This window comes from Leiobunum rupestre, chromosome 11 (assembly GCF_980474605.1).
Source record: "Leiobunum rupestre chromosome 11, qqLeiRupe1.1.hap1, whole genome shotgun sequence".
Taxonomy (NCBI): Eukaryota; Metazoa; Arthropoda; class Arachnida; order Opiliones; family Sclerosomatidae; genus Leiobunum; species Leiobunum rupestre.
This window is the reverse complement of record NC_143394.1, coordinates 35,978,499-36,004,178: the sequence shown is the minus strand read 5'-3', so window position 1 is coordinate 36,004,178 and position 25,680 is coordinate 35,978,499. Positions and strand designations below refer to the sequence as shown.

Here is a 25,680-nt window from a genome sequence, read left to right as displayed (position 1 = left end):
AGAAGTTGGAGAGAAACCACCTATACATACAAAACGCATACACAACAAACTCATCACCCACAACCGCCATAATACAGACTCAACATTCCCACACTACACATAAACATTACAATAACCAACTTTCCAATAAAACTGAGTTGAAACCGTCCTGACGGTGAGCGTTAACAAAAAAAAAACTACAAACCCAAACCCACGCCAAATTCATCGGTTAACGCTCACCGTCACAAGGTGGTTTTGCCAACTTTACCTTCTAACTGCGAACACGGTTTTTGGACTTTGAAAAGTTTGCGCCACCACTATTTAGATCAAAATTGATTTTAACCGTCCTAATCTAAGCTTAATTTAATTACATTTTTAAGTTGATAATTAGTCATAGAACATTTTTATTTATGAAATTCTGGTTTTTGGTGTTTATAATAATAATAATAATAATCAGCTAGGCTAATACCCAAGGCACCTCCTTAGGCCCAAGTCATCTAGCGACTTATAATGCTTTTAAACAGGTGGCCGGGCGTAGGAGGGTGCTGGAAAGCCTTTATTTTCTTGGCATCCTATTTTCCAAATTACATCGGTTCAGAGCCACTTGGACATAAAATACGATTGCGCACAACTTTCTATTTGGAACTAAGTCTCTAAGCCCAACGGTTTTTAAGGTAGATTTTGAATGGCCTTGAGGACATTGCTCAAAGTCATTGAGTTTTATATCGTCGAATAACCCCCTGCGCGTGCATTGCGATTTGAAAGTATTAAATTTCAAGGAAAAATAGCTTTTAGATTATTAGCTCTGGATCGCTTATAGTGGGCACACTGTATATATTTCCAATTATATTTATAGAACCTGTGCAATTCTTTTCAAAGTGCGATATCCCGGGCTTATTTTGATGTTGTTAATATCTGTAACCTTTGCCACGACCAGCAATATTATTTTGTTTGCCTGTTTAACTTTTTCCGAGTTGGTTCACCGGTTCTATTCGCTCCACCAAGTTTCGCCTGATGATTTATTTATAGGTCTGGCCTTCTTCAAATCTGACCGTGTTTTTTTAAGCAGCTGTTGTTCCACCGTGAAAAAAAAAATAGTTATTGATTGCGCTACCCTCCCGTTTGAAATTGAAAAATATCCAACTCGCTTGTCAGATTGTTTTGTCAGCTGCTTTCAACAGAGTGTGTAATTACTACCTGGATGTTCCAATCTTTCAAAATCGAAGGTTCTCTATTAAAAGTAATTATCGATTTATATTATTGTCTGGTTTGGTTGAGAACTAGGGATACACCGTTTAAACAAGTGCACTTATTGACCAGTTTCGTTGATATCAAAATAGTTCAGTAAACTAATTCCCTTTAAGAAAAAGACGTGGGGAAAGCAGTCAGCTAAAAATATTATTATTTTAAGAGTTAATAGGCCCCTTCAATGACGTTCCTTTTGAAAAGGAGGGCGAAATAATTGATATCAACTAGTAGGCGACGTCCAATTGGAAAGATTGTTGAGCCTATTCGAATGTCCAAAAGAAAATGGAAACTTATGTTTTGATTTCGAAACAGTGTCCTTAAATGCAGGCGACATGACTGTTCGGTGTACTCGGTCTGTTCGTTGGAAGTAGGTGGGCTCTATGGCAATTTTATTTTACAGCAAGTTTATGCTGTCTTTCTAAATTATGTTCCAACTAGCTGAGCAGAGAGTTCATAGCTAGTTGAGTTGATCGACAGATAATCCTCGAGCCGAAGGTATTCCTCCCACTACCGATTTATCAACACGAAAACCTTAGAGATTTGGGGGCCTTAGGTTGTGATAGTGATCGTAAAGAGCCCGCTTGGCTTACTTTTCAGGTTGAGAGCACTTATTGAAAGTTTTAAAACTTTACTTCAAAAATGAAATATCAATAAAAAATAGAAAATACAAAAAACATTTTTCGTAAAAGCGCTCTATGAGAAAATGGCGCCTGGGGCTTCACAGGAACGAAGAATCTCAGATTGTAAAGCGAAATTTCGCTTTCGTTTACTTTAGGCGATCTTAGGCCAGCGGTACGGCCGCCTACAGCGAGACAGGCAAACAGACAAATACAATTTCAACAAGTTGGCAAGCCAAAATATACCTCTCCTCGGAAGAATGGTCCCTAGTGGAATTAATTTCTCGACACGACCCCCAAAGATATCTCCGCAATTCAGAGTTATTTACGAAAAACGTATTCTCGGTTCAAACCCTGCCCGGTATAAAATTTTTATTTTAATTTAAATAATTGAGACGAAACAATCGAGTTTAATTTATTCAGAATATTATAAATTAAGTAGTTACAACGGCGAGTTAGACTTACTAAAACCATGCACAATTGAATTTAACCCTTTTTACAGTACATGTTTATCAGTTGAATATAATACTAAGCAAATTTTAATGAAAGAAATATCCACAGATGGTATTTGTATTTTTCTCGCTTACGAAATACTTGCCGCATCTTTAACGCTCATTTTATTTCAACGTTCGTAGACTTCCAGTTGACGTTGTGACACATACCGCATGAAAAAGACCAATGCCGTCCAATTTCCAATATCATATAATGACTCGCACACCCAGGAAATCATTGACTGCGTTAGAAATCGTAGATATCCAAATATCCACACCAAATATATTTACAAGAAGCAAAAACCTTACCATCAACAAAGCACAGAGAGCCACTTGACTAACCGCCAGCTCTTAAAGCAATTAACGTTAAATTATCTCGTTTGAATTAACACAACTATATATAGGTCGTTAAGAATACCCGTAAATAAATAACAAAAAAACTAACAAAGTGGACCACCCACAGGGTCTACCCTTTAACCCTCTTATCTCGGCTGACTGCGCTAAAACAAGATTTAACCTTTAAAAAAACCAGATTAGGCCTTCATAAATTCATTAATAAAAAAAGACTTTATTACCTATTATGCTTACGATGCGTGTCTTAATTTCAGTGAACCTAAGCAGCTATCGGTGGTTTTGTGGTAGAGCGCTCGACTGCCAAGCCGAATGGTCTGGGTTCGAAACCTGGGTGGCGCATTTGTTTTTAATCAAAAGAGAAACGCTAAATTAGAATTTCTTCGATGCAATAATTTCAATTTCAATTCTATTTCAATTAAACCAAAATTTCGTACTCTATTAAATACGCTTCCGATAAAGCTGAAGGTCTAATTTTCAATAAGGCGTAACAAGTGTCGGTGGTTCTGTGGTAGAACGTCCGCCTGTCAAGCAGGAGGTCTCGGGTTCAAATCCCGCCCGATGCGATCGCAAATTGATACTAAGACGAATACCGTGTACAACTGGTGGAAACACTGCCATTGGACGTTGAGAGGTAGCATTACACTCAGCACTCGGTCCATCCAAAGTCATTAAGAAGAAGTTGGAGAGAAAACGCCCATATAAACACAACAGACTCAACATGCACAACCATCAGAACACAAACACAACAAATTCAACACTCACAACCTACCCATAAACATTACAGAAACGTAATACACCAAACCGTCACGACGGTGAGCGAAAAAACACCATCCAAACCAAACCGCAAATGAATCCGTTAACGCTCACCGTCACACGGTGGTTTTGCCAACCCTTCGACAGTGGCGGCGCTAGGGGGTAGGCCAGGTAGGCCACTGCCTACCTTAAATTTTTGAGGGGCCCCAAAATCACCCTATAAGGGGCCCCAAATTGATCTAGAAAGGGTCTCAAAATTGTCCCAAGAGATAAAATCTATATAAATAAAATCTGATGTTTGTATATATATATATTGGTTTGTTACCTTCTATGCACGCCCAAGATAATTGTCCGATTCCCACGAAATTTGGCCAGTGGTATTGTGGCCCCTGCCGTCAGGTTTTAGGGGCGTCTTGAGATTGCTAACCTTCGTAGTTTTTGACCACGGGACCAATAACCGGTGACCGCAAGACCGAAACCCCTGACCTCACGCTGTCAAGAGATGCGGGTATTAAGAGACACACTTAGCTGCTGCATGGCACGACCTTCGACCCTTTTCGCTTGCGTTCGTTCTCTTTTCTCAGCCCACCTCTCCCCTCTCTATCTAATAAAAATATTGTGTACAAAAACGTTTTATCATAATTACATCTTAAACTAATCAAAGAAATCAAATATATGTTAATATTACAAGATATGATATTCTGCACTATTAAACGTTTGCAATTAAAAAAAAATTATTTAATATGCATATTTAAAGTAAAGTGCATTTTGTTCCCGTTTTCTAAACCCTAATTTACTCAACTAGCTGAGAAGCCCGGCCGGAGCAGTAAAGTGCAATTGGTTCCCATTTTCTAAACCCGAATTTACTCAAATAACAATGAAACAATTGTCGATAATGTAATTATAAATTTTTGATATATCTCCTAGTAAATAAAGCCAGTTCTGTTGTATTTGGACTCGTTTTACTGTTGTTAGAACTTTTTTGTTCGTCATGTACATCACTACTTTATTTAATTGAAGCATTTCGTTGAGAAAAGGGGGTCCCGGATCGGGGGCCCATTTATTTGGTTTGCCTACCCTCGCGAAAATTCCTGGCGCCGCCACTGCCCTTCGAGAAACTGCGAACGCAGAGATCTCGAGAAACTGCGTACGCAGTGATTACACTTTGCACCGAAAATGCGAACGCGTTCGCAGGCCTGACAGACAGACCCACAGACAGACACGGTGGTTGTATAACCCCTCCTAGGGGACTTTGTCCCCTCCGAGAGGTAAAAACGTACAATAGACAGATACTAATAGGATAACATATTTGTATTTAATCTATGAAGTGTAAAATGGTTTGAAAAATACGCCATTAGCTTTGTAAATAAATTTAGTCGTTTTCAATTTCTGTGTTGGCGATTTTTACGTTTTCTGAACCACTTTTTTCGCTTAAGCTTCGAGATATCCGCCGCCTGAAATTCTTTGGTAACTTTTCTTTTACAGGCCAATAGGCTGGTGTGATCTCATTTCGTATAAGCCTCTTTCACTAACATCGCCGTCAAAGTCATTATAGATTTAGCGCTACCGCCACGGGGCCTACATAATACTGACAAAGATTGGATTTTTCTGTTGAAACTATGGCGGTCTGTTCGCGAGAATTACTTTATCTGGGATAATGAAAACCAAACCAAAGCAAGGTATCTTCACCTTTAGAAAACAAATCGCTAGTTTAAGTTTGTTTTACTAATTAGTACGAATTAGAATTTGCATCTCCTAAAATATTTATTTCTAAAATTCTAATAATTTGTTCGTAATCCCCTTCTCGTCTCGAATGCTATCTGAATTTATAATCAGCTACGTTCCAAGTAGCATTTTAATTTTTTTTATCGTATTTATTTATTTATTTATTTATTTATTTATTTATTTATTTATTTATGCTGAAAATAGCAACGATCGGCAAACAATTTAAATTCCCTATATAATTATTTTAAGTCACTGAAACATTTTAATGTAATGCTTTTTACATTTTATAAATTAATGAATAATTGAACAGCGAACCACTTTCACGAAGAGAGCAATCCCTCCTATTTTTCTACGTCCTATAATGTACGTATCTATACTATATTTCTCAATGTTTGTCCTTTTGTATGTATGTATGTATCTATAATATATCTATACTATCTAATATCTATACTATATTTCTCAATGTTTGTTCTTTTGTATGTATGTATGTATGTATGTATCTATACTATATCCATACTATCTAATAGCTATACTATATTTATCAATGTTTGTCCGTCCCATTAATAACTTTTAAACGACGATAGGTAGGATGGTGAAATTTGCGCCACGTGGTCGGCTATCTTTTTCTGGCTGAACTTCACTATTGGGACTTCGCTGTGACGTTCCGTGCCCGGGTTGTGACCAGTGGTGTAGTCCTAAAATAAAAAGAACCGGGGCGATACTTGGGTACGGCCAATTTCTATTTCGCGCGTAATCGAAGTTGGCTGTACCGGCCGCTATAAATGAACGTTCAACTTCGATTTTTAGCGTGATCGAAGCTGACCGTACCTAGGTAACTGTTTGAAATTGTTATGGTATATAATAAATCCACACACCCTTTATTCGAGAAAAATGATTAATGAAATAGATAGAAGTGAAGAGAAGCACATTGTGAAAAACTAAACGAAAAGAGACTAAAACGGTTTTAAAATTCACAATTTATTCCTCCTTCTTCAGGGATTTTTACCAGTCTGACAGAATAATGGTAAGACTTTGGGACGAAAAAATATTTATGCGCTTTATACATATAGAGGCTACTGTTCTTTAGCCGCGAGCGTTTTTTCTCGAACGCGAGTCGACCGTCGAAGGGTTATATGAGCAACGGGCTCGATATCTTCGTTCGCGCGCGAGGCTACTATTGTCGGAATGGGGGATTCTGCGAGAGGAGGAATTAGTTTGTTGTGTGGGAGAGGGTGAGGACCATTAAAACATTTAAAAAGTGGAGAAAACGTGGATAAGTTAAAGGGACCATTGTCACGGTTTAAACATTGCGCAATTTATTTTTTTTAAATTTCGATGGATTCGCGTACATTAAAATGGGTTTTATGTAATTTTGTTTGAGCTAGTATGTCTATTGAGTCCCACCTAGCATTATGGCCAAAACCACGAAGGTGTTCGCTAAGGGGTGAATTATTGTACGGGTTGTTTATATTTTTGTGTTATTTAAGCCTTTGATGAAATGGGCGACGGCATTGCCCAATGTAATAATCACCACATTCACAGGAGATTTTATAAATAATGGCCTTGTCGAGGAGGGCAGTTGGTTCTTTGTTATTACATAATTAAGCTGACAATTTGGGTGGTGGGAGATAAATAGGATCGAGACCTACTGATTTAAGATTTTTGGCTAGTTTTTGAGAGAAGCCAGGATAAAAGGGGATACATGCTGGGTTAAAGGGTTTTCCCCCGAGTTCTTCGGTTTCCCCTTCCCACAAAAACTTGTAGAGGTTAACGGTAATAGTGAGTGTAGGGAGCTGTTGGCTCGCGTGGCATGAAGGGCTTGCCATCCACCCTCCTACCCATTGTAACCCGGCCACCTGAATTAATGGCTTCAAAAGTCGCTTGATGACTTGGGCCTAAGGTGGTGCCTTGGGTATTAGCCTAGCTGATTATTATTATTATTATTATGAAAGATTTTTTACGTTCTGAAACTGCAGGAGCTATAGTTGTTTGGAAACAGACGGTATTAGAGAATTTTTTTATATTTTCATTATTATGTGATCTATTTGGGATTCCGAAAAAGAATGATTTAAAGCTGTGGATTTAACTAATTTTAATTCGGAGGAGAGGAAGGAAGAATTTGAGGAAATGGTGAAAGCGCGGTGAATTAATGTTGATAGTGCACTTATTTTTTGGGAAGGATGGTGGCATGATTTCGCGTGTAAATAAGATAAGGCATTGCAAGGCTTACGATTGGAGGGTGGCCTGGTTGTTATGTATAAGAATGTCAAGGAAGGGCAGTTTGATGTTTTAATCAGTTTCTATGGTAAATTGAATGGCTGGATTGATTGAGTTTAAATGATTGTGGAATTCAGAGAGACAAGCTAAGCTATGGGACCAAAGGAAAAAAGTATCGTCATAAAATCGGAAAAAACATTTAGGTTTTTTGGGGACAGAACTGAGGGCAAGTAACTCAAAATTTTCCATAAAGGAATTACATAATAATGGACTTAAAGGTGAACCCATGGCCGTGCCATCGATTTGTTTATCATACTCATTTTGAAATGAGAAACAAGTGTTATTTACACATAAACGTATTAAACTAATATAGTCTGAAATTTCACAATCGTAATATAATTTGAAAGTAATTAATTTGGACTTAAGACAATCTATGGTAGCATTTGTGGGGGTTTGGTGAGGAGATTGACAATAGTAGCCTCGCGCGCGAACGAGGATATCGAGCCCGTTGCTCATATATCCCTTCGACGGTCGACTCGCGTTCGAGAAAAAACGCTCGCGGCTAAAGAACAGTAGCCTCTATATGTATAAAGCGCATAAATATTTTTTCGTCCCAAAGTCTTACCATTATTCTGTCAGACTTGTAAAAATCCCCGAAGAAGGAGGAACAGTTCCTCCGAATCGTTGGATTTTTAAATAAATAAATTGTGAATTTTAAAACCGTTTTAAGTCTCTTTTCATTTAATGAAATAGAAGCAAGGCGCGGCCTGGCAAGTTGAAAAAAAGAGGCAGGGCGCGCCCTGGTAAAATGGAAAAACCAAGGCGGGGCGGCGCCCTGCCTTTGAAAATAGCACCGGGGCGACGCCCTGGCCCGACTACACCACTGGTTGTGACCTTTTTCTAAAGCCGCTGGCTGTTACTGCCGTGGCGGGGGGGGGGGGCAGTCTGAGAGAGCGGCTGTCCTGCTGGGGGGTCAAAAGGCTAGTAAAATATAAATATAACATCCCTTTGGTGGCCTTTCCATATTTGGTATAAACATACAAATATAATGTTTTTAAAATTTTATGAATTAGCGGATAATTGAACGCCAGACATTTACATATTAACTCTTATACTTTATAGTGTCTATAAAATTTGCTATAACAGAACGAGCCTTCGACACGCTTTCGGTATTTAGTTTTTAATAAAAAGGACATCGCACTTCTTCTATGGGATTTGGCTTTCAACAGATTTTTTTCAAATTGAAATATGTTGTTAAGCTTGATCAAAGGAGCAAAATTGTCCATTGCCATTTTTATCTAGCTCCTATAGTTTGTTGAGTATCAGCGATCAAAAGTGGACAAAACTTATTGTAGTCTATTTGATAAAAGAACTCAAGACCCATCGGTTAGCGTTCTACGGTCTCGCGTCTCTGGTCCGGGCTCACTATTAATAGAGTTTTCTTGCCAAGATTTTTACACCTCTACTTCATTATTATTTCTTTTTTCGCAACGATGAATTTCCGTAAGTGGAATTATTTATTATTCAATATTTTCTGAGCAATAATAAAATAATATAATATAATATAACATAAAAGAAATCAGAACATATATGATTAACCGTTTCGTTTAATCCCACATTCAACACTCGCTGCTAGAGATAGGAAAGAACACTTTTTTATCGATTTTAGTCACACAGTCGACTAAAGTCGAGGTCACACGACAGTTAAAACTCAATATTTAACTATTTATTTACTGAGTTCGTACACCGTGCGATCAGAACGCTCTGGGAAGCACCCCGAATTTCAGGCAAGTAAACTATATTGATAGTTGGCCCGGACCAGCGACGCGCGAACGTAGAACGCTAACCGATGGGCCGTGATTTCTTTTAAGAAATAGACTACACTAACGTAAGTTTTGTCCACTTTTGATCGCTGATACTGAACAAACTATAGGAGCAAGGGAAAAATTACAATGAACAATTTTGCTCCTTTGAGCAAGCTTAACAACATATTTCAATTTGAAAAAACTCTGTCGAAAGCCAAATCCGATAGAAGAAGTGCGATGTCCTTTAAGAGTAATATTTATAAATTTAGAATTTGTATATAGCTTTATTCTATGTATAATTAAGATTTTGAATCATTAGTTGTTTGTAATATCATAACCATTAAATTGCGAAAGTGAATTTATGCATTAAAGTTTAGTAGAATGATATTATCACGGCTCCCTAGCCTAGTTTTGTTAGTACGCTTAAGATAAAGTGTACTTTGCTTACACGCCAAATTTGCTCTAATTTTGTAATGCCTTTTTTAGAATAATGCTCAAACATTTGCCTTTTACGTATAAAGGCCTTATTCAAGTTTTATGATATAAAATGTCTTCAGACATATTTAATGGAAAAAGTCTATTAAGGCAATATTTTCGTAAAGTATTCAGTGGTTATTTGATATGCTGTTCCGTTGGGGTATTGTTTATCTATTTATCGAAAGAATATTTTTCCAAAGTCGCACTCGCGAATGATCTAAAATGTTAAATACAGCGCCCACCACAAGGAGAACGCAGCCCGTCAAAAGTCTTCTATTTTTCTTGTGTACAAATTTCATTGGTTAGACGCTTTATCGTCTGCCACCGTCGGAAGGGGAAAATTCGGAAATTGTCTTCACCCTTTCCGTAAAACGTTCAGCGTAAAGGCTCGTCCAATGAGATTTGTTCACAACACTGCATTAGCGTTTTTAATGGCTAGCCGCGTTCTCCTGGTGTTTGTTGCTACGATGTTAAACTAACTTCGCTCTAACTGCTTATAAATTTCGAAGCTTTCCTCAACACCAGCTAAATGACTACACACTTTTAGATTTTTAAAATTGAATATTAACAATAATCGAGTTTTAAGTGAATACCTGTTCTTCGCTGTGGTTGGAAGAACCGTCGCATCCTTCCCGAGCTTTCTCGGCAATTTTCCTGAAAATCTGCAAGTAGCAGATGCTGATGGCCACCAACGGTGCTATGAAGACTAGAAAGACGACAGTGGTTAGGTAGATCCGCATGATGACTTGAGGGGCGTCGTAAAGACTGTTACGACAGACGGTTTGTCCGTTATGCTCGGTTTGTTTGAAGAGGATCAGTATCGGACTGTTGACGACTGCCGCCATCAGCCAACTTCCTCCTCCCAAAATATTCACCTAAAAGGACATCAGTAAAAAAAAAGAATATTAAGGGATAAACTCCGTGTTGGTAAAACTGGACGAAAAATTGTATTAAGCTGGTTTTCACTAGGGCCCAGGGCCGTCTTAAGGCATGGGCTAAATGGGCTACAGCCCAGGGCCCCCAGCCAATTTTGGGGCCCCGGAAAGGCCAGCCATACAGTCTCTACTCTAGGGAAAATGGTTTAGTTGGTTAAATATTATTTATGCTTATTTAGAATTATGTATCTTTTAGTTACGTCTAAAGTAATTTGACTCATCGCCACATCGCGTATCACAGATACCAATAATTTCTAAAAATCTTATTTTCAGTAATCCTATGTTATACTTTTGAAATTAAAAGTTTTGGTTTGATTATTGTGTAGTTGAATTTAGACAACGGACATACAAAGGCTGACCGTTGGGGATCGCAAAGGTCTTAAAAATTAATTTAGCCCAGGGCCCCAAAAGGTCTTAAGACGGGCCTGCTAGGGCCAAAACCACGTGACGGTGAGCAAAAACACCCCATTAGGCCTAAAACAATATATTTGGGTCGGCGATATAAAAATCTACAATAGGCCTTAAACCGGATTTCACGCTCGCTAGTAGCGGGTAAAAATAATTAAAATCCGCTCCCGCTGAAAGAATTTCCATTTTCCGCTTCGATCTGTTCGAAACAGATATTTTCCGCTTACGCTTGGAAAAACCGTTAAATTTGTAATTGTCTGCTATTTAGCCTAACTTTAAAATTTCACGATAGCTAGTACCTGAAGCGTATTTATAGTATTTTTACCCGCTACTAGAGAGCGTGAAAAAGCGGCTTAAGTGCTGGTTTTAACATAAACAAACAAAAAATTATCCAGGACAGCTATTGTTTTCAAAACGCGTCTTTTCAAAAGTAACCCTCGAGGGCCTCGACTACTACCGCCACCTTTTGAAAAATGTTGCAAACCCAGAATTACCTTACTTTCAGTACATCTTACGTCACAGAAGTTTTAGGGAATTTTTAAACTGACGAATACCGAACGGAAAAACAAGCCGGCTTTTGCATCCAATTCCGGTTCATCTCCATAAAACGTAACATGTCAGATAAAGAACAAAAATTTTTTTAAACCAATTTTTATACCAAAAAAGTGCCCGAATTACGTTTTTTAATTATTTCTAACGACTCTCTAACGTTAAGTTTTAAATAATTATCAGTTTTAAATAAAAAGGTAATTTTTTCAAAATCAGGCTTGTGGCCAGTGTCAGAAACATATTCGGCTAGGGCTGTTTCGTTAATTTTTAAGTTACGGACGGCCAACTTGCGCTCATTAGTTTTAAATATAAAGTTACGTTTAGTTTGTCCAATGTCGACAGAGTCGCAGCTACAAGGGATTTGATAAATTAAGTAATTTTCGGAAAGTTTAGTTTTGTCTTTGGTGGAAGTAACAAGTAATTTATTTATTGATAGGCTTATAAACCGGTTTTATATTGATTTTGCCAAATTCATTGCCGATAGTACTCGAGACATTAGTGTACGGTAGAACTATAATATGTTGGGTTTTCCAGTCCTTTTTTAGGAGAGTATTTTTTTCGATGCCTTGTCTATGGGTTATACGGTCTATTCCTCTATTTAAAATGGAGTTGTCGAAGCCTCTACTTGAGGCAATTGACTTAACAAATGTAATTCCTTTTTTAAAGGCAATATTTTTGGAGCATACTTTAGTCATACGATCAATAAAATAATAAAAAGAAGTGAGTTTCTGGTTAATGGGGTGATTGGACCGAGCTTGTGGCGGCATGCATACAGAAAACGGTTTACGGTATACTTCAGTTTGAACGGACTTGGCGGACTTAGTAATTAGGACGTCATGAAAGGGGATGCAATTGTTAATTTCGAGTTCGATAGTAAATTGTATGGCAGGGTCTAAGGTGTTTAAAAAATTTAGGAATACGTCGACGTTGGTCAGCCCATGTCACCGACATATCTTTTCCAAAAGTCAATTTTGAAAGGCGAGTTAAGTAGGGCTATGGTTTCTAACTTATTAACGTAGATATCGCATAGAAGTGGGCTAAGAGACGAACCCATTGCTAAACCATACATTATATTATTTGCTTTGAAAAACGGGTCTTTTACACAAAATTCAATTAGGCTTAGAGTGTCAATAATTTCTATGGGGTTAATTTTTTCGTCTACTAGCCTTTCTCCAAAGACCTCAAGAACCGCTGTTGAGTCTTTAGAGAAAGGCTAGTAGTACTTTGTTTTAAAAAAATTTTGTTCTTTATCTGACATGTTACGTTTCATGTAAATCAACTTCTGTATTGTGAATTTTGTATATATTGGCTAACCGCGCGATGTTAGAGTTAGAAGACCTTTTGGGGCCCTGGGCTAAATTATTTCTTAAGACCTTTGCGATCCCCAACGGTCAGCCTTTGTATGTCCGTTACCTAAATTCAACTATTTTATAATCAAACCAAAACTTTTAATTTCAAAAGTATAACATAGGCCTACTGAAAATAAGATTTTTACTGACAGACTCGCTTTTGGGTTTTATAAATTGCTGGTACCGTATGATACGCTATGAGTCAAATTAATTTAGACGTAACTAAAAGATACATAAGATTAAATGAGCATAAATAATATATAACTAACTAAACCCTAATCCCTAGATTAAAGGTTGTATGGCTGACCTTTCCGGGGCCCCAAAACTGACTGGGGGCCCTGGGCTGTAGCCCATTTAGTCCATGCCTTAAGACGGCCCTCGTTAGACCTGATGATGTTTCCGAAGGGGTAACGAAACTAGTCGTCGTTTTTATAAATAAAAACTTTTATTGTACAAGAAGTGGAGGTTGTTGTTTCACTGTTTGAAACTGTTTTTAAATCAAACCGTACGTAGAACAATAACCTAGCTTAAAACGTGTTTTAAAATTTCGTGTTAATTTGCTTTGCTTAAAAATTGAATTTGAATTGAAAATTAATACAAAAACTTCCTTTATAATAAATAAATAATTTTGCTATAAAGCATGTTTGACACTGCTTAAAACTATTTATAGAGTTTTAAACAAATTGAATTTTTTTTAACGTGGTTGCTTAAAACATGTTTTAAAAAGTAGGTTTAAAGCTTGTCAACCCTGTAAAATAATGGCTTAAGTAAAAATTTAAGTCGTGCTCTTCACTCCAAATGTTCAGATTGCAAAGTTCTTTTTTTGGAAAAGTAAAAAATTTTACAGCGAATTCTTCAACCCAGATTTTGGGCTTTTCGTTTCTGAAATAGTACATAAACGGACACGCGCTGAATTAAATGAAAAAGCTCAGCCACAAACGATAAAAGTTGACGTCTTGAAGGCTTAGGCGCTTTTCTGCGTTCTTCGCGATACAAAGCGTTTTTTTGTCGTCGTTCCTTTTACGTCTTGTCGTCTTAAGGAGAGATTCCCGTCCAGCCATCTAATCAACTCAACGAACTGCTCGTGGCTTCTCCATTACCCCTATATTCAGGGCCGTTTTAACCTTTCCGTAGGCCTTAGGCAAAATCTCTCAATTACTGACTTTTCGGACATTCGTAGGCCCTATTATATGGAATCGTAGGCCCTTACGTCTCCTAAAATTATCTGCCTTATGGATAAGGCGGCCCTGCCTATATTCGCGCTCCAAGGGAGTTAAATAAATCACACCTATATTAACGTAGCTCCAAGATAGCTTTAGTAAATTTTAGCGCGGCAATGAATAACCGATGGGTCTATCTCCTTGGAAATAGCTGTTTCGCGTGTTTACACTTTCCAATAGAGGTGGAACTAATGGCCCGAAACACTGTAAGTTAACTTCTCCTTGAGCAGCAGCAGACTCCCACTCGCACAATCCGTACACAGTAACTCGTACCTTGTGGAAAGCCGTTGCTGTTCCTAGCCTAACATATGCAAATGATGTCCTCTGTCTGTCCGAACCCACTATTCGCCAGCTGGAGCAATCCCAGTTTTCTGTGGGTAAGGCGGCTGTTGGCGGAAATTTCCTGACAGCGAAAGCGACCGTTAAGGGAGAGTTAGCGTGGTCCACCTTCGCCGAATGGGAAGCGCGTAACAAGCTGGCGTATCTTGGTCGCCTAACATTCCTACCACCAGACCGCCCAGCCACTCGTATCTATCGATATCTACGCGCCATGGGGCACGCTACTCGTTGGGCGAAGAGGGTGGAGGCTTTGGATCGGGCCTACGGCTACGGTCACTCCCGAGCGGGTGTAACGTCCTACCGTGAATGGAATAAGATCACTGACAAGGCGGTCAACGACAACGGAATGGAAAAATGGCGACAGGAAATGGCTAAACACCCGAGCCTTGCCCTCTACGCGAAGAAAGACAAGTTGGCGATGGAGGCTCGCTACACAAATGACAAGGCGAGCCATTCGCTGTTCCTCGCGCGTTCCGGGGCCCTTCCGACTGCGGCCAGGCTCGCGACCATCTTTGGTGAAAACCCGGAGTGTCCGTTGTGCGGCGCGCCGGTTGAAGATATCCCTCACATTCTCGTCGATTGTCCGAGATTCGATCCAGTGAGACGCGATTATGATGAACTGGTCAAATCAGAAGATTGCGTGGCTTTTCTGCTTGGCTTAGGTGATGGTTGTGCGTGTCCCCAGGATCTTACGATGAGGAAACGAATTCTCGGCCGATGGGGTGGCTTACGTTTAAAAAAGAAAAACTAATGTAGTGCTGGGATGTGTGTAGAGCCTTAACTCTTTTTGTAAATAATTTTGTAAATATGTTATTGTATTATATATATACTGCTTCTGGTTACCTTATGAATTTAAGTGATGAACTATTATGTTTTTATTACTTCGCTTTAAAAATTGTAAATTCCCGCGAATCCATTGTGTAATGGTTTCCTCCGTGATATAAAATGGATTTGTACCCCAAAAGGAAAATAAATATAGATAGATAGATAGATAGTTGCGTAAGGAACACTTCTACAGGCGCTGGTAGGTAAAATTTTCATTTTCACCAAATTGAAATATTTTGTTTAATCTAATGCAAATTTCTTTCTTTGTAACGCATGACCATACATTTCTAAATAATAAACAAATAAGTGTGCCGGTTTTGTTGTCTTCCTTACGTTATATTCGGATATTTCTGGAATGACCAGAAATGTTTCTTGGTCTTTAGACTAACAAGGAGAGTAACCGAGGTGTTTATTGCCGATTTTGTTCAAAGTCGGGCGTAATGTAGACCTATACGAGGTATGAAATTTCCCAAAAGGAGACGTTGCACTACCCAATCGTTTTGTCATGGCAACCGAAAATGTTTTTGATCACTTAAAACAATAAAATCTCCATTTAAAAAAGCATGGGATTTTCTCGGTTTCACGAAAATTTGGAATAATTTTGAAAATCACGAAATGTGTAATTTGGACCACATTTAGGTAAATTTCATCAAGTTTGGGTAAATTGAAACATTTTTAGGGTAAATTTGTAACAAATTTTCGGTAAAATAAGGGAAAAATCTTATTGTGGTGGTAAGTGGTCAAAACATTTTCGGTTGCCATGGCAAATAGAATGGGTAGTGCAACGTCTCCTTTTGGGAAATTTCATATCTCATATAGGTCTACATTACGCCCGACTTTGAACTAAATCGGAAATAAACACCTCGGGTACTCTCCTTGTAAGTCGTTCACTCTTTACCTCATCGTCCCAGCATGGATAGTAGATTTTAGAGGATCGGTAAAAAGCCTGGTTTTTATGCCCCGTAAACCAATCGCACTAAGGGAGTCGGCCAAGGTTATTTGAAAAAAAAAAAAAAACAAGTAAGAGTGGACGATACTGTTCGAAAAAAGAAAAAAGATAAACACGAAGTACATTTTTACGCCAAAAGGTATTTGTTCACGTTTTAATAGATTAAATATGATATACTAAATATCAGTTGATAGTTTTTATAGAATTAAAAAACAAAATTAAAAATTACTTAAATATAAAGCGCAAAAAATTACGTAACAATATCAACCGCATTAGATTGCCATTTTGAAATTTTAAGATCACGTGATACAAACGACCTTGCAAGACTCCCTCGGAGTCTCTCGAGCTGATTGATACGCGGGGAGAAATAAAATGCACTGTGGAAGGGTATCGAAAACCTGTCCCCTTAATTTACTGTCCATGGTCACAGCTTTCGAGGCGTTGGACAGTTTATAAGTTGCGTATTTTTATCGCTACTTCTACGTTTATGACCTGAATTCTACGTTACATTACGCATAGCTATCAGTAATTATTTGACTAACTGTTACACTTAAAGAAAATAATTAAAGACTTATGGTACGACAAAACGAAGTATTTTGGCTCTGTCATAAAGACTTTTTCCTTCGAGCACTTATCATCTGGAAGAGTAAATTGAGATAATATACCCCGTTTAAAAATTTTAATTTCGAAAAACGTTTTTTAGTCAAGTGTCGATACGGACGTTTCCTTTTCAAAAATACATTCTTAATTGGAAATTACGGCGAGCCACTTACCCCATTCATTTTCATTTGAGAGGATTTATTTAATGCTCCATTCTACCGATAAAAAATAAGCGTCAGTCCATTTACGAATGACTGCTCCCCTTAATTTAGTGTCACCGAAATAAGTACATTCAAATCTGGAGAAAACGAAATAAAAAAGCAGATCTTTTAAAAGGCCGTACGTCGTTAAATACAGACAAAAGCTTAAGTGATTTTTGCACTCCTGAAAACTCTCCAGAGCAAAAGTTATTTGGGACGCAATTTTTATCGCAATTTTTCCTAATTTTAATATACTTTTCACGATTAATTGTTTGCGCAATTAAGAAAGATACAAGTGACTTTATAACCCGCATTGCAACAGGGCCTTTTCACAGCGATACGGAACTGGGAGTAGCGCTTATTTCGATATCTGCTTTTAAAAATCGTAAACAGTTAGGTAAATCTGATAAGAAATTAGTTCTGATCTGATACGGTAACTTTTAAATATCCGATAGACCAAGGACAGGGACGAGAAAGCAGGAAAAAAAAAACAAAGCGCGGCCATTGTTAAGACGTGGTTCACCATGGACAGTATTATTGTAGTTAGTTTTTACCATTTTGAAAATGCCCATTTGTTTTGAACACTTAAAGGGGAACGGCCAAGCTTTTCCAAATATGGCCTTATTTCCGTATCAAAAGATTAACAAGACGTTCAATATACTAACACGTACCTTTTTTTGTCTTGAAAAAATAGCTTTTGGCCCAAAAAGTTGAAACGAAAAATAACGCCAGGTGTTTGGGTTTGAATTTTCGCCGCCATCTTAGGGGCTGCCGCCAGCGCCCTAACCCTGTATGAGCGATTTGCGAACTATCCTAACTTTTAAAATCGCGCAATTTAGGCTTAGGTCTCTTATAACTGGAACGCGCCGCGAGTGCAAAACATATTTTTTGCGTCTTCAGCAGCTCGCTTTTACGTTGTTTTTCTGTCTCACCGACTTCTCAACAGGTGTCGCGGCGGACGCGCGCTTTTCGATTTCCCGAAATTTCTTTATTTTATTAAAAATTAACAACTCAATATTTTTTTATGCGGTTTTCGCCATAAATTTTAGTTTTTAATGGGCTATAGGGCTATCTAACTGGTTAAAGCTTCCCTTTAAGCCTCGTCAAGAAGCGCTAAAATTAGGTGACCACCATTTGTTTTGTTTACAACTAACTCTCCTTGCGTTTAGGTCGTTTTAGGTGATATATTCCAACAGAGGCCACCAATACACTTTCTCGTCCCTGTATCTACTGTCCTTGGATAGACATTCTTAGCTGTTATCTGTGAATTAAAAAGATATTTGAACGGACCACTGTTTTTTATATATTTTATATAACAGCGTTTTTTGAACTACGGCCGGTATAGATAAAATAAAACAAGATTTCTTTCAAAAAAATAAGTTGTCCATGAATTGCCGAAAAATCTTGAGGTCAGGGGCAATTGACTGAATCTTATAACAAGCATATTCTAGATCTAATCCGATAGAGCAACATATACACAGATAGCCGATCTGATAAATAAAATAAAAACATTTATCACGGATAGATTTTGATCCGATTTCGAAATTTAAAAGGAAATGTGATCTGCGAGTTTCTTTGGGAAAGGGAAACCGTGGTACTTTAACACGAGGACACATTCTAGGCAGTACCCGTACAAAAATCGTCTATAGAAAATCTATAGAAATATATAGTGGTTTATATAAACCTCTATATATTTCTATAGACGTTTTTTGTACGGGTAGGATGGCTTTTCAAATTTATTTTTGTCAGGACTCGGACCTGATGATGCACCCGAAGGGGAATGCGAAACTAGTAGGGGTGTGCGAGTACTCGATCATCATCGAGTACCCGACGTTTTTTGAGGTCGAGTACTCGAAACTCGAACTCGAATAAGAAAATTTAAATACTCGTCGATTATCGAGTAGTAAAAATTGGCCTTATTCGAGTACTCGACTACTCGAATAAGCCGCCTGCTAAACTCGTCGAGTTATTTCCCCGTCGATAATATTCAGCCCGTCGTGTAATCGTCTAAAAAACGCCACACTCCTCCTCTAAAAGAGTCTCTTTCTCTTCGTCTAGCCCTTTTCTCCACCGATGAAGCGTTTTATTTTATTTTCAACGCGTGGCTGCGCAGTACACAGCTATGATATAAATAAATGCCACCGTTACCTGGTACTCTTAGGCATGCATACGGTACGACGGCTAGCTTTTAATTGTCAGTAGTAACAAGTAAGGCGGACTTCCTGTACTTCTAGAACTTTCTAGTGTTTTAAACTTCACTTTTCAAAATCAAATGTGAGAACTTGTCAGGTAACTTCGGCAAAATTACCGGTTGTTTGGTTTGCTTTTCCTGTTTTTTGGATTTTTAACTTAATTGTTATAGTTTTAAATTTAACATGAACTACCTCTGTGATAATTTTTCACAAGACTGGAATTATAAATACCTGTGATAAATAAACTAGGTCATTTTATTGTAACTCTTCAGATTTTAAAGTTATTAAAATTAATTAAAATTTTTAATTAGCTACTGTTTTTTCTTTAATCGACAACCCCGGGCGATTTTTCAAACTACTCGAGTACCCGAACGATTTTTCCTAAATACTCGATACTCGAATAAGGAAAAATTTTAGCTTCATCGAGTACTCGAGTACCCGACTCGACCAAAATATTACCCGACTCGACTACTCGACGAAAGCTTGTCAAGTACTCGATACCCGACTCGATCACCAAAAACCACTACTCGCACATCCCTAGAAACAAGTCGTTGTTATTATTTGTCTTTAAAAATAAAACTACTTTTCATTATACACAGTGGACTATCTTTTTTTCATTTCTTAATTAGAATGCCTCAGCTACTGCAATGTCCGATTTTGCTTGTTTAATAAAAGACTGATCGTTGCAACAATAAAGAATATTGTCATCAACAATTTCGTCATTTATTATTGAAAATGATATTTTTCGTTTCCTCTGATTAAAGCCGCCATCTTTAAAAGCAGCGCCGACTAGAAATAACACTGTTCAGTAACTTCCTACGTCACTATGACGAAAGCTCTCATCAAGCAAACATCAAGTTAAAACCGATTTTTCTCAGATTTGCGTTACTGAACGTACCATAGATTTCTATTTCTAATGACCTAGTTTCAATATCGCCCCGCCATCTATGGACTTTAAATATAAATATTAGGAATTTTTTTCAAAATGATCGGAAGTAAAAGGTGATATCATAAAAAACAGAGGGCATGATATAATATGACGGCAAAGTACTATTCTAGTCTGTTTTTTTTTGGCGTGCGTCATACGTTATTGAAACTCGCTTATTGAGATAACGTGAAAATATTTTTTCAAGATATAAAGGAATAAACTTAGAACTAATATTCCGTCTTTGCTTAGAGATAATGAATGTGATTTTCACGACGTCATACACTCGTTTTATCCGCCCTTTGTAAATTGAAACCATGGAAACTTACTATCGTCAATTTATTCATTATACTGATGGTTGATTAGCTGTTTAGACGAACACGAGGTTCGACTTTGTCTATTTGTTAAATATCAGAAAAAGCGTTGATTTAAGGTTATCATGTAACGAAAGTTAAATGAATAATTTATAATTATTTAATAATTGAATTGCAAATTTCAAATTCTTCAATACCACAGACCAAGAGATATAAAATGAGGTGTTAATTGTTTGTAATACGAGCCATCTGTTGCCGAGAAACCTAATTCTGTTTATTTGAAATAAGAAGTGCGTTTCTAGCCTGTGGGTTTAAATTTTTTTTCAGTTGCAATTGTTAAAATAATATTCTTAACTATAACAAATTTTCTTCTCGCTTTATCGTTGTTCTAGCACATGGGACAACAACTGTTCACACGGACAAAATTTGCCGGATTTTACGCCGCCAGCGCTGACGGTAATCGTGAAAACGGAGCAAAAAATACGGGAGCAGGATGTGCCTATTGACGTCACACCTCTAGTGCCATAGGCTCAGGAGACAAAGATATATTGTGGGGGAAGGGGGGAAGAGAGGGGGAAGAGAGAGGTTTGTTTCCCTCCGAGAGAGGGCTGGGTTGACAATTAGGCTGAGGTGATCACGGAGGTGCCAGTTGCGAGATTTAGCGCGATTGGGCTCCGTTTGAAAAAACAATGCAGCTAATATAAAATTTATAAAAAATTACAATTACATCCTTTTGATCCTAATTTGATCAAATCTTGCAGTTCAGATTCGATCAAATTTGGATAAAGAAATATTTGATAAATTTTTGATAAAAAATATTTGATAAAATTTTGATAAAACAATATTTGATAAATTTTTGATAAAAAATATTTGATAAAATTTTGATAAAAATATTTGATAAAATTTTGATAAAACAATATGTGATCAAATTCTGATAAAAAATATTAGATCAAATTTTGATTAAACAATATGTGATCAAATTTTGATTAAACAATATGTGATCAAATTTAGATAAAAATATTAGATACAATTTTTATAAAACAATATGTGATAAAATTTTTATAAAACAATGTGATAAAATTTTGATAAAAGAATGTGATCGAATTTAGATGTAAAATATTTGATCAAATTTTTAAGAAAATATTTGATCAAATGTTTATGAAAAATATTTGATAGTTTATTATAAAACAATGTGATCAAATTTTGATAAAACAATATGTGATCCAATTTTGATAAAACAATATGTGATCAAATTTTGATTAAACAATATGTGATCAAATTTTGATAAAACAATGTGATCAAATTTAAATGTAAAATATTTGATCAAATTTTTATGAAAAATATTTGATAGTTTATTATAAAACAATGTGATCAAATTTTGATAAAACAATATGTGATAAAATTTTGATAAAACAATGTGATCAAATTTTGATAAAACAATGTGATCAAATTTTGATAAAACAATATGTGATCAAATTTTGATTAAATAATATGTGATCAAATTTTGATAAAACAATGTGATCAAATTTAGATGTAAAATATTTTATCAAATTTTTATGAAAAATATTTGATAGTTTATTATAAAACAATGTGATCAAATTTTGATAAAACAATATGTGATCAAATTTTGATAAAACAATTTGTGATCAAATTTTTATGAAAAATATTTGATAAATTTTTTATAAAACACTGATCAAATTTTGATAAAAATAATATGTGATCAAATTTTGATAAAACAATGTGATCAAATTTAAATGTAAAATATTTGATCAAATTTTTATGAAAAATATTTGATACAATTTTGATAAAACAATATGTGATAAAATTTTGATAAAAAATATTTGATACAATTTTGATAAAACAATATGTGATAAAATTTTGATAAAACAATGTGATAAAATTTTGATTTAACAATATGTGATCAAATTTTGATAAAACAATATATGATAAAATTTTGATTAAACAATATATTATCAAATTTTTATAAAACAATATGTGATAAAAATTTTATAAAACAATATGTGATCATATTTTTATTAAAAAAAATATTCATAAAATATTTATTAGCATTTGATCGGTCCAATTTTTGATAAAGTCATTTAAAAAAATTATCAACCATATTCGTAAGGGAAAGTCGTCTAAGGTCACTTCTAGTATCGTAGTACCCAGAAAGAATCCTTAGAACGCCAGAAATAAAACCTTAATGTAGAAAACCTTTCCTGAAGCCTCCCTCGCCTGGATCAAAACTAGCCGTAGCCAAAATATACGAAATTCATTTTTAGTCCCTCCCCTTATGTAATGTTAAAGGGAATATAACGTATGGTATTTCTGTCACCCTCCGAGGGTTCCAATATTGTCCGCTGCCTCCCATGGCTTTTCAAAACTGCGGCGCTGATAATCGCTGATTGTGAAGGGAATAAAGGAAATTGATGGGGTCTTCCATAAAGAACGCGTTGGAGGTTCTATTCCCTTTAAGAACCCTAAAAAGATGATAAACCTAAACGTTATATTTTATATTTTGCGCCAATCATTACCAATCTTGATATCAAAATAAGTGTTGCTAGTTTATTATATATTCTAATGTATTATATTTTTGAGTCAATAAAGAGTTGTTACATATCTTATTTCCATTTCATTGTAAATCAAACCTCTTCCTTTCCCCCTTATTGCCAAACGCATCTAGTCAACCCCGAGGTTATCGAGTGCTAATCAAATTTTACTTAGTGGATTCTGAGAACCAAAAATTAATTTTATAAATCAGAAATTGACTGAGATTTCCACGTTGATTTCTGGTTTTATAGACTGCTTTCGAGATTTTTGAAATCGGAAATTGACTGAGAATTCCACGTTGATTTCTGGTTCTATTAGTCCAAGAGCCCATGACAAAATAAGCATGTGATAAGTTACACAATGGGTCAAGATATTTTTTAATTAGGTAAGTGATTTGTAATAAAGAACTGTATGTGTTACGGGTCAAAGTGGGGGCTTTCCGGAAATACGAACCGCGTAACGTCACTTCCGGTGACCTTGAAAATTGATATGACCTGATATTGGTATCATTCGATTGGTCTCAACGTGCTCTTACCAAATATCGCTAAATTAACCTTCAAATCTGAACCAAACGGCGTATAAGACTAAAAAAGTTATTTTGTCATATACATGTAAATTTGGGAGGGGCTCAAAATTAGTTTTTTAGTCTTATACGCCTCTTGGTTTAGATTTAATCGTTAAATTAGCGATATTTGGTAAGAGCACGTTGAGACCAATCGAATGATACCAATATCAGGTAGTAGAAGGAAAGTGAGGGTGTGGCATCGATCCCGGGGTCGGGATCAGGTTCGGGATCGGGGTCCGGGATTTAAGGGGTGAAATGAAGGTAAAATCGTCGAAAAGTCAATGTATTTATGATATTTCTCGCGACGATTTGTTTTCTCATATATCAACATATTATGTCCAGGCCAACTTGTTTATTTATCTACGCTTATCTCGAAAGACACTTGAACGTATATCTTATCACGTTTTATCGTACGGAATAAGTTAAAATGATGTAAAAAGTGATAACCTAGGCGGCGCGCGCGCGGATTACCCGGGGGACGCGGTTAATTTGAATTTAAGAGTGTTTTGACGTCATGGAATATTCGTTGTTAAAGTAGAATGTAAAATTTTTTTAACTTCATTTTAATATCATTGTAGCACGCTTGGCACTTGAACCTACCTCACGAGTATTTCACTGGGTGAGAGATAACGCACGCGTGCGTGGATTACCCGGGAGGCGCGGAGCACGCGTGCGCGGTTAATTTGAATTTAAAACACGGATTTGAGTGTTTTGACGTCATGGAATATTCGTTGTTAAAATGACGTAGAATGGAAATATTTTTAAACTTCATTTTAATATTATTAGCACGTAAGTTTTAAATTTGATTATCATATTTCTATACCTATATTTACATATTGAAATTGTTACGCATACATGGTTCCCATTTAATATTGGGATATTTATAGTAATAAATACATAGAAAAATACTATAAAAGTTCAAAACGTATAAAGAGTCCTTCAAAGTACTTTAAAAGGATTTTATTTACGAGCTAAATCCATATTTTAGAAGTTAGTTTGTATGAAATACTTACTAATACCTGAAAAATGGACTTTAGAGTTGATAAGATTTGTAAATATCATTTGAAACTAATAATTTTCACGCTTTGTTTAAGTCAAGCAATTACATTTTTAAAAATGAAAGAAGTTAAACAATATAAAAATTTGTAAATATTGTAAATATTTTTAGGTAATAAAGAAATTAAGAAATGTTTTAATTAAAATATCTTTCATTTTCTACTACATTTTTAAAAATGAAAGACGTTAAACAATATAATTATTCTAATATAATTTCAAATTCAGGTATTATTTAAAATACAAATGCATAATTTAGTAAAGCAATTCTTATTTAAATACTTTTATTTAATTAATTTGTGTATCTGAAATGTATTTATTGAAAAATAAGTGGGTTTTACTATTTATCACGGTTATTTTTATATATATATATATATATATATATATTGGAATTGTTACAAAAGGTTCTTTTAAACGTAACTTAGTACATAAATTTATTTTAGAAGTTTAAAACGTTCAAAACGTATAAAGAGTCCTTCAAAGTACTTTAAAAGGATTTTTTATTCACTATATATTCCATTTTTTTAATAATAATAATAATAATAATAATAATAATAATAATTATTATTATTATTATTATTATTATTATTATTATTGATTTATTTTGGAAGTTCAAAACGTATTAAGAGCCCTTCAGAGTACTATAAAAGGATTTCATTTACAAACTAAATTAATATTTTCTTCAAACTTTCAATTCGTTATAATTTGAATTTAAATGAAAACATCATGGATTATAGGTGCGTAATCTACTATTAGACCGAACGGATTAAAAAAAATACTTAAAGTAAGTGGTTTTACTGATAAACTCTAAAGGAATTTTGGAATTTTCTAGAATAGCAAAGTAAAACTAAAACGTAAACCAAGTTTAAAACGAAACTAATAACTGGGAGAAAGGTTCCCTATATTATAATAAACTAAATTAATTATAATTTTTGAAAATTTGTGATAAAAGATCTGCTCCTTCATGTTTTACATATATTTAAAAACTCGAGATTTTAATGAATTGTTTTCAAAGCATGAAAAATATAGCAGATCCTTTGA

The 25,680-nt window shown here is 35.8% G+C and overlaps 1 protein-coding gene across 1 annotated transcript in view; it reads right to left on the bottom strand.

Moving 5' to 3' along the window:
* Nucleotides 1-25,680, bottom strand: part of LOC149922425 (oxytocin receptor-like) — a 141,282-nt gene that overhangs the window by 34,819 nt on the left and 80,783 nt on the right. Inside the window, exon 2 of the mRNA XM_090162295.1 lies at nt 10,260-10,541. Coding sequence (XP_090018421.1) covers nt 10,260-10,541 — 282 coding nt within the window. The remainder of the gene's footprint in view (nt 1-10,259; nt 10,542-25,680) is intronic.